General features: G+C 47.1%; 1 protein-coding gene across 2 annotated transcripts; it reads right to left on the reverse strand.

Annotated features, from left to right (window-relative positions):
• Positions 1-6,306: 6,306 nt before the first annotated feature.
• LOC135897601 (uncharacterized) lies at positions 6,307-9,995 on the reverse strand. Of its 2 annotated transcripts, XM_065426280.1 has the most exons (6): positions 9,870-9,995; positions 9,711-9,802; positions 9,264-9,345; positions 9,127-9,183; positions 8,867-8,974; positions 6,307-8,411 (listed from the first exon to the last, which is right to left on the reverse strand). In XM_065426280.1, exons 1-5 carry the CDS (start codon positions 9,892-9,894, stop codon positions 8,880-8,882), a joined length of 351 nt encoding a protein of 116 aa, XP_065282352.1. In that variant the 5' UTR covers positions 9,895-9,995; the 3' UTR covers positions 6,307-8,411; positions 8,867-8,879. The 2 variants fall into 2 exon arrangements, with proteins under 2 accessions (XP_065282352.1, XP_065282353.1); XM_065426281.1 differs by lacking the exon at positions 9,711-9,802 and having other exon boundaries at positions 9,870-9,987.
• Between the last annotated feature and the right edge of the window lie 720 nt (positions 9,996-10,715).

A 10,715-nucleotide genomic window follows, 5' to 3' on the forward strand; every position in this document is an offset into this window, starting at 1 on the left:
GCCTATCGCAGGCGTTGTCGGCTGGATCAAAGCCTGTCGGTACTTTTAAATGATTGAGGGACTTTAGGATGAAACTTGGCGTGCGGTCGTCCATTGCCTTCGTCGTGTGCTTGGCGTTCCTCTTTCGTTGTCGACCACGGCTGGATGTGCGATACGCGTTCGAAGAAGTGAGGGATAATGAGTTGCACCTCCCTTGCCGGCTTTCTAAGTAGACCTTTTGCAGGCTACGCTATCAAATGGAGGAAACTCGGGTGCGAGCGTACCAGTGGTCATTCCAGGAAGGACCATTGCGCGCTGCGGTTCATCGCCACAGGCCTGCAGCTCTCAAAGATGGGTCGGATGTGAAGCATTCATCGGAATGGCCTACATCTCTGCTGCCGACACTTTACACAAAGTTGCTCTCGAAATTACTGTGTTGGCCGCTAGAAGGGCTGAGCCAGCTTTCCCGTGGTCTTTGCTTCAAAGCCAATGCCATGCAGATATTTGCATGGTGAGATCGAATTCCCAGTGTGGTCGCCAGCATGAATATCTCGCAAATCGCCGTTGAGCAATCAGAAGGGTTCAACCTAGGCTGGTTCAGTGCTTCCTTCGTTCGGCTGATAAAACTGTACAGTCATGTTGGGAAAATATTGTGGAGATCTCTTATTTGGCTGTCCTTTCTTCTCTAGTTCTGGAGTGCCACACTTTGATCCTCAATTTCACGGCACAGCGCGCACCGTCCGCACCGCACTCTTCGACTTTACTTCGCGCAGGCAATGCAGGACCCGTATATTGTAATGTTCGATTTCAAGTTCCATTGCTTCTATCCGCGACGCGCCGTGGGGCAGATCGAAGGGATAGCTGCAGCGCGGCGGCGAGCGAGTCATGTCCGAGCCGATGACGAAGGGCGAAAAACGAAGGAAAATTGATATAGTCGGCTAGTAAAAGTGTCCCTAAGAACCAGTTCACGGTTTTGTCGCACTCGCTACTTAAGAAGTGCTGGCAGTGCGTTCCTGTTGAGTGCATCGTGCGAACTTCTGGTAGCAGACGACAGGGCCCTGCGCTCTGCCAATACATTTACGCTTGCGATACCGCCTGTCGGCTGAGAATGAAAAAGAATGACATTAATAAATTAATTCTGCATTGCGTAAACGCCCGGCACCACACGTTTATGTTTCAGAACTTGGCGTATAATATTTAATTTATATTTTACAATTATTTATCAAGCAGAAGCATTCTGCAATTCCTAGATTAGCTCGTCACATAGAGTTTCTAAATAAATACCCTAGAGGGAAATGTGGCGCTAGTGTCTACGGGGGCTCTCATGAACGTTGCCTCAACCTACATGGGAATGATGGGAAGTACAGGCTTCGGGTTAACTTCGATCTTTAGACTAGTGGTGTTTGCTTGCGGCGCAGTAAACAAAGCTATACTCTAATATTATCGCGTAAAATCTAATTTTATTTCTGCAGTATGTTATATAATGTACAACGCGCTATATAAACTTTGGCTATGGGATGGCAGCATGGTTTAATATGGTTTATCACCAAGACACACCAGCGTATGCATTCTTGTGCGATTCTGTTTTCGATTTAACGCCAGAGGTTAATGATTTATTTATTTTTGCAACAGCAATAACAACCGTGAATGTACTTATATAAAAATAGGCATCAGGTATTTATGGAAATAAAAATGTATTGCGAGAGTGTTGCGCCCTTCAGCGGAATGCTACAAGCCTCGTCTGCTACGATGCCTGCTCGCTGGAAACGCGAAACTTTTCTCGCAGACGACAGGCACTTGCGAACTCTCTCGCTCTTTCGAAAGGCTGCGTCGGCTGTCACGATTGCTGAACGTCTTCAAGTACTTTTAAGCACATCTGCTGCAGTGCTAGCTAGGACGCTAGTGGCCTCCTACGAGTATGCTTCATTGTATAATATAAGGACCTGCCGCTTCTGGAGCGTTACAGCATGGCTTTGCCCGTACCCATTTTGCAACATTAGACTACAGCCAGGAAGCAGCAACCTTTCCTACCACAAGTAAGTTTGTGTTCTCAAAGTCCTAAAACACGCATTTCAAGAAGCACATAAACGAGCAATGCACAATGAAGCCCTCAATAAAATTTGATTGTCCAGCCAATAGAAGCCCAACTATATATGTCATGTATCAGTAGTGCCATCTTTTTCCTATTCTGAAGTTTCATAAAGCACGTAACGCTACAGTGCCAGCCTAACACACTTAACAAACCAAGATCCAAACGCCCAAACATGTTCTTTCAACGTTTACGATGCCATCGCTTTCTCGTCAGTACTTCGACACCACACCGCGACACAAACATCGTCCCAGTCGCTGGCGCAGCGCGCTATCGCCACTTCGAGCTACATAACAAAGGCAAAGAGCTTTGCGTTGCACTCTCCCACTGCAGGTTATAGCAAATGCGCTTGGAGCGAAACCAAAACTGCCGAAAAATACTTGAAGACTAGTTCGCCAGTCAACAGAATGCCAATCCGAAGCCTGTACTTCCCATCATTCCCAAGATGGTTGAACGATCGCAGCGTAGATTTTACGCTAGTTATACTAATATGAAACTCTATGGCTCGTCATATAATGAAGTACAGTTGAGAGGTGGCACCCTCTATTCTATATACGCAATGCCTCATGACCTCGAGCGTACCGGTATCTTGGAAGAACACTAACATTATCCTAATCCATAAAAATAGGGGTGCCAAAGACTTGAAAAATTATAGACCGATCAGCTTGCTGTCAGTTGCCTACAAACTATTTACTAAGGTAATCGCAAATAGAATCAGGAATACCTTAGATTTCTGTAAAGCGAAGGACCAGGCAGGATTCCGTAAAGGCTACTCAACAATGGACCATATTCACACTATCAATCAGGTAATAGAGAAATGTACGGAATATAACCAACCCTTATATATAGCTTTCATTGATTACGAGAAAGCGTTTGATTCTGTCGAAACCTCAGCAGTCATGGAGGCAAAACGGAATCAGTGTGTAGACGAGCTGTATGTAAAAATGCTGAAAGATATCTATAGAGGCTCCACAGCCACCGTAGTCCTCCATAAAGAAAGCAACAAAATCCCAATAAAGAAAGGCGTCAGGCAGGGAGATACGATCTCTCCAATGCTATTCACAGCGTGTTTACAGGAGGTATTGGGAGACCTGGATTGGGAAGAATTGGGGTTAAAAGTTAATAGAGAATACCTTAGTAACTTGCGATTCGCTGATGATATTGCCTTGCTTAGTAACTCAGGGGACCAATTGGAATGCATGCTCACTGACCTGGAGAGGCAAAGCAGAAGGGTGGGTCTAAAAATTAATCTGCAGAAAACTAAATAATGTTTAGCAGTCTCGGAAGAGAACAGCAGTTTACGATAGGTAGCGAGGCACTGGAAGTAGTAAGGGAATACATCTACTTAGGACAGGTAGTGACTGTTGATCCGGATCATGAGACGGAAATAATCAGAAGAATAAGAATGGGCTGGGGTGCGTTTGGCAGGCATTCTCAGATCATGAACAGCAGGTTGCCATTATCCGTCAAGGGAAAAGTGTATAATAGCTGCGTTTTACCAGTCTTACTACGGGGCAGAAACCTGGAGGCTTACGAAAAGGGTTCTACTTAAATTGAGGACGACGCGACGAGCTGGGGAAAGAAGAATGATGGGTGTAACGTTAAGGGATAAGAAAAGAGCAGATTGGGTGAGGGAACAAACGCGAGTTAATGACATCTTAGTTGAAATCAGGAAAAAGAAATGGGCATGGGCAGGACATGTAATGAGGAGGGAAGATAACCGATGGTCAATAAGGGTTACGGACTAGATTCCAAGGGAAGGGAAGTGTAGCAGGGGGCGACAGAAAGTTAGGTGGGCGGATGAGATTAAGAAGTTTGCAGGGACGACATGGCCACAATTAGTACATGACCGGGCTTGTTGGAGAAGTATGGGAGAGGCCTTTGCCCTGCAGTGGGCGTAACCAAGCTGATGATGATGATGACCCTCTCATCTATTGGTCGCGTCCTCTCCTTCCACCACCGGCTTGGGAGGGGCACATCTAGTGACGTGGGCGGCGAAGCGAATGGTTCGTATTCCGAATCGTTATAAGATTCGGCCCCAGTGGTGCGATCTTGTAGGCGTTCCAAAATAGAACAGAGGCGGTCCGTTCCACGGAGCCGCATATGATTGGTCAATTTGAACCTTGAGGAACGCCATGACGTCAATTGTGACGTGAGTCGTGACGTCTTGCTGCTGTCATTCATTCCGTGTCGTCTGCTATCAGACGAACGCAACGGAACAGATTCCGAGTCCGTCCGATTCGATAGAACGGATTAGAGCCCCTACCAGACGGCTTGGATTGGATTAAAACGTAAGCGCTTGGGACAGTTAGCATCTTTCGTATCCGGTTCAATCCAATTCGGGAGCCCCAACAGTTGGAGAAAATGGCGTTTGCTTTCTCTACCGTGCCTTTTCGTGTCGCCTGGGCGGCTGCTGCAGTCGCGCAGAGACGATGACCCGAGGTAGATGATGCATTTGAAGACTTGACGGAAGAAGAGTTCGTGCAGTATTTTCGTCTGCCCAAACGAACAGTCCGTAGCTTGTGCGACGAACTTGACCCTATCATTGGATTCCAGCGAGCCAGTGGCCTTTTCACAGAAAGGAAGGTGTTGTGCGCGCTGCGATTCTTTGGCACCGGAAGCTTCCAGAGGAGCGTTGGTCGCGAGGAGCACATAGGCATGACACAGTGGGCTGTGAGCAGCACCATTCACGAGGTGACGGAGGCCATCATTTCCGTGTCTGCCGGGAGAAAGTTGGTGGACATTCCATTCACACCAGCTGCCAAGGATGGGGCAAAGGCGGCATTTGCGCGACGCGGTGCTATTCCAGGCATGCTAGCGTGCGTCGACGGCACGTTGATCGCCATTATGAAGCCAGAGGGACTCAGCCCGCCGACACGGCGAGCTTCATGTCGAGAAAGGGTTATTACGCCCTAAGCGTCACGGTCGTAACTACCGTTGGAGTGTTTTACTTCAAACTGTAGTCGCCATTTTACTCGTCCATAGTAGCAATTGTTCAGTTTAATGCCCGAGCTGGCGTAACTAGTAATGTAACGATTAAAATAGGACATGCAGGGAACTGTTTACGAGCTCGGCGAAGTCTAACATGTCAGCGGTAATGATGAGGGTCATGTGTCTGTGTGCACACGCCGTCTGCCGTTCCAAAATTGTGTTTTCGTTCTGGCCTACATACGCACTTGAGTTGTGCATCTTGGAGGTATTAAGGAAAATGGGCAGCAGTCGTAGCAGAAATGGATACACTGTAGGGAAAACACGATGGAAGCATTTTGAACACGGAAGTACTTACATCCATTGTATGGGCTGGGTTTGGCTTGTATAGGTGTTCTTGCGCAATATCGGGCCTCAAGTTTTCATTTAGCTATCAATTAGTGCGAACAATAGGCGTTCACACAAGGGGAAGGGGTGCATTGCGCACTCCAAATTGCAAGACCTTGTGGACGCCTATGGCTGAAACAGTGTAGCAACTTGTATCAGCGTACATATATGTATTCCTTTCTGCATACGAATGACAAAAGGGATTTCGAGCATATCTGCAGCGCTATTTTGTATTGCTCCCCATTGCAGGTGTGCAACGCGGAACCTCGCATTCTTGTTGTGGATTCCCGGTTCCCTGGTTCGTGCCACGACTCTTTGGTGGGGCAGCATAATCCACTGCGTGCACGCCTAGCCGCACGACTGCAGCCTGGCGAGTATCTACTTGGTTAGTATTCGTAATGCGTACCCCTAACTAGGGCAGAGCACTCAGCTGTCACTTTCTGTAATAGGAGATTCAGGATATCCCCTCGAGCCATGGCTGCTTGTTCCAGTACCTGGCAGCCATGCCGGCACCACCTCTGAAGGCCACTACAACCTGGAGCACGCATCCATGCGCAATGTTGTGGAGAGATGTATCGGGGTGTTGAAAAGCAAGTACCACTGCTTGCAGCACTTTCGGACACTGCTATACAGCCCCGATAGAGCAGCGCTAATCATTTATGCATGCGTTGCTCTCCATAACATTGCCTTGGACGCGGGCGTTTGGACATTAGACGATTATAGTGGGGAAGTGGCACCAGCTGAGGAGCCAGAGGAGCCGGGAGACATCCAGGTGCTGGCCCCGCACGACGTGTTCCTCAGAGGAAGGCAGCAGCGCAGCGCTGTTGTCAACCTTTTCTGAAGGAGACATGAATGGTGTGTTTCCATAACACATAATTTATTTATACAAATTGCAGTGCCCTTAGGCTACCACAGGGCTGTGTTTGTACAGTGAAAAATACATTTAAAAATTTGTGTGCACATCAAGTGCACCTCCATACAGATGGCCAATGTTCCAAATCCACACATCCGACAGATTATGATAATTTAAACACAAACGAAGTAAAGTTATACAAAGAATCGTTTAAAAAGAATGCCACAGCCGCAGACTCAGAAACAATTGTACCCTCGTCACTATGCAAGTCTCCAAGGCTGCGACTTATTATCAGTAGTACTCGTGGAGCAGTCGTAAGGCAATGCTTCATGCCCCTTCATATGTGAAGAACTGCATTGGCTGCTGCTCCCAAGCTAGCATTGTTTTGTGCAATATATACATGACAAAGTGCTTCTTTCCTCATGTAACATTAGAAATACGACGCTACAACAGCTTGTATGTGTTGTGTGCATCCTCTGATTTGCCACTTTCTGTAGATGCAGCAGTTGTTACTTTCTACTCATGTCCAAACGTGTTTGTTTTGCCATAGTTGGTGGTTATAGTAACGGGAAATCGGCGCAAAGTTCTTCTTCCTAGTGCAACATGAAACACGATAGAAACGTGAAAGTGCAGCCTCTTCTTTAAATATCACATGAAATATGAAATGGAAACATCCGTTGACCCATCATAGTAATGACAGGCTTGATGGAAGCAGTACATATGATCGGCACTCTGTACTCGTGGTCACCATCAGAAAAAGGTTCACACAATTTTCATAAAACACACCAGAATGAACGCAACCGCCGCATTCTGTGCATTCGGACGCTCGGTGTACATTGGTAGGAAGGAGGCAATATGCTTGCTAGCCATCTCTTGTGCTAGGTGTATCAAAACTTCCGTGCCAGCATGAATACACAGACGAGGCAAGCAAGTAAAGCGTAATAAATGCGCATTCAAACACAAACAAAATGTAACGCTGAGTGTAGTGACAACATTACACTCGTCACATCATGTCCAAATGGGTAGACAAACTAATGTAAAAGTGCAAAAAATAGAAAGGTCAACTTTATCACACGCTATGATGACAAGCACATCACGAACCTTGTAGTACAATATGCTACAGGTAGCAAAGCATGTGAGAACATTGCAAGATCAGCATCACACAATTCTTTTTAACCACGGCATATAAAACTTCCAGTTACAACTACGTTACCTTGCAAGAAAGTATGACTTTGACAGGTATGTCCGTTCCCTTGTCAGTGTTATGAGTCACTGACTAGAAGCATTCATTTCTGGACAGCAATTGTAGTGCGATGCTAAACAGCAAGAGGGTCATAATTGTAAAAAGGTGAGTGCACTTGCCAGCTGTGATGGAACATAAATTACGCACAACATGAATAATTGGCTCTACAATCTCATAGCATCCAGAACGTGTCACACGTGAAACTTATTCTTGCAACGACTCACTTGGAACGAAGACCAGAGGAAACCAATCACCGGCGTGGTGCAATGATGATGGACGTTTTAATTTGTGAAACTATGCAACTTAAAGAGTGACTAGTTTGGTGCTCTGAAAAAAGAGCACATTGTAGTTGTTGCACATTAGGCTCACTGTGCCAAAATGAAAATATCACAGTGCAAACACTATGCGGTAACGCTTCATAATGAGTGCAGTAAGCTACAACACGTAGTGAAGCAATATAAATATCACAGTACAAAACCCATACACAGAAATCGAGAACAATCTGTAATGATTCCAGTGTGAATGACTAGACGCCTTTGAAATGTGTAAACAAAAAAATCACCCTGGCGTTGCAGCCGGATAACCATAAACAGAAAGAGGCAAATACTACAGAACAAAAATGGGTGCACGCGTTACGTCTTCGTCCAAAAAATCCTCCTGTATTACTCATACACGGCAACAAGGAAACTTAAGCACTAAATCTCAAACAACAATAAATAAATAAAATAAACAGAACTCATAAAACACAATAAATGAATAAAATGATATTAAAAAAGTTAAAATAAACAATAAATTAATTTCTTTCTTGCTGCAGGTGCGCAGCTCTGTCTTGCGCCATGTCGCGCACCTGCTCCAGGATGCCCTCCTGAGCCGCTGCCGTCCTCTCTGCTGCGACAGTGAGGCGGGTGGTAGACTTCGATCCTCCGCAGCACCTGGAATGAATAATCGTGGTGGAACTGTTCGCATGAGCTGCTGATTACTCGCAACCAGCTCACGACTGGAAGCTGCTGTTGTCAAGAATTGCAACGTGTACAACGATTCCTCTCTGTTGAAAAGCCATTGGCCTGATGGCATCCTTTGGCAGTGTCAAGCGTCGTGTACAAGCTGTGCCCTCTTCATTTGGACAGACAGAGACCTGCTGGAACTACGGTTCCGTCATCTACTCAAATACATTCCTCACTACCAAACAGCCCTTTTCAGGGCTAACCAAGCTTTTGCCCGGTGGCTGATCGTTGGCAACATACGATACCGAGCCCTCAATAGAACGCATATTTCTTGTTTACATCCCAGGTTGGTTTGTTTCTCAGATTCATGATTCACTTATGATAACAGAGCATAAAAAATATTTATGTCCTTCATGTAAGATGACACAAAAGGACCTACCAACCTGCAGCATCTCGTCACCCTGTTCCGCACTGCGGGCGCACTGCGACGACACCGTCGTCAAGGTATCCACCCGTCGCGGTCGCTGTCGACGTGGTGGCCGAACAGGGCGCTGCAACAATGAAAGCATGCAGCATTTTCTACAGTTGCACTGCATTTTATGGTATGCATAAAAGTGGCTATGGCCATGTTATGGCTTATTGGGCTAGTTCAATAAAATACGAGAGCTTATTTTCTTTAACAGCTTGAGGATCAATAACTCACCAGGTACAGCGGCCACCCTTTCTGTGAGTGATGCGCGGCGCGGTGGATCCTCTGCCGCTGTAGAGTAAACACATAAAAGTTCACGAACTGCACACACATTTGGCGATAATTAAAAAACTCATTCCTCTGATGCTTACGTGTCGCTGTGCTACGCACGCCCGCAGCCTCGCCCGTACCTTCCACGATGGCTTCCATGACGGGAGTGGGAACGTCAGCCTGCTGGAAAGTGTCATAAGCGTGTCCCTTCACTACGTGGCGGTTCGTTACAATGCCTATCTTATGCAAGTTTTCATACTACACATTTGCGGAAACATTCTGCAATAATTGAGTGCTTACTGATCCCATGTATTACCATCCTCGTGCACTTCCCTGAAGGCATTTTATTTCTGTAATGATCACTTAATCCCCCTTTTCCCGAAAGGGTAGCCAACTGAGATTCCAGTCGATTAATGTACCTGCTTTTCCATTCTCTCCTACGCTATTTTCCTGTTCACCAACAGTGTCGCGTTCCGCTAAAGGTACCACTTACAGATAATGGCAACACCGTTCAGCGTTCCGTGATATTACGGCGGCAGTGTGCTTACTTCTTGGTAGGGGAGGTCTGGGACGCCATGCAATCGGACCGGCCCCCTCAACTGCAGGACTCGGCCGCGGAAGCCGGTTAAGCGACCCCCTCCTGTGCTTGTGAAAATACACACCAATGTCGAAGGACAAATTGCCCAGACCACTCGATGGTCACTCACCTTTGCTCTTGGGCGATTGCAGCATCGTTGCGGCGGTCCTCGTATACTTGCTTGCGCCACCATTCCTGCCATTGCTACACAATGGCAGGTTCCTGCCATTGTGTTTTTACGACAGGCCCTTCTTCGTTGAGTGCGTCGGCCAGCTGCTGCCACAGCCGTCGGCGGTCGCCGAGAGTGAATCGCGGCCCCAGCTCGCTGGATCTTAAAGGGAAGCTGAAACACTTTTCGAAAAAAATGAGTTCTCTGCGGCATTCTACAGTTTTGAGTCCCCTGAACACGAATATCTCGTTCAAAAAGGGCGGAAACAAGCGCAAGCGGCTGTTTTTTCATGAAAACGCGCACCAGTGCCTCAGGGTATCGCGCGAACGCCGCTGTTGCCCGTGATTGGTCGGAGCCGCTGTGACGTCAGTGGCGGCAGTCGCCGGTCGGCGCCGCCGTTTGAGAGCGTAGCACGCTGTTCTGTGGTTCTGTTCTGGCTGCATAGCTGAGTTGTAAGCGTTATGGAACGTTCTCGCTTTCTCGGACAGCTTGTATTTTCGCCGTACACGTTCGAACCGACAGCCGATACGGAAAACGATGGCGGCAACGGCGGCAACGACGATGTTGAGTGTGCCAAAAGCGAGAGCGATGTGTACACCTTCTCGCGCGCTGGAAATCTTAGATGTTACGTATGCTTTTTTTTTTCATGTAGCTGCACGTTCCAATGACGGGAAAAAAATGCGCTAGAGTGTCACTGGGAACTTGCTGCTGGAAGAATGCCGAAGCACTAACTTCTCATTAGATTGTAAACACGGGTACAATTCCGTGATGTCAAGCACCTTGCCGGTGCTTGTCTGAAGTCCCGTG

The sequence above is a fragment of the Dermacentor albipictus genome, unplaced genomic scaffold (genome assembly GCF_038994185.2).
Source record: "Dermacentor albipictus isolate Rhodes 1998 colony unplaced genomic scaffold, USDA_Dalb.pri_finalv2 scaffold_28, whole genome shotgun sequence".
Classification (NCBI taxonomy): Eukaryota; Metazoa; Arthropoda; class Arachnida; order Ixodida; family Ixodidae; genus Dermacentor; species Dermacentor albipictus.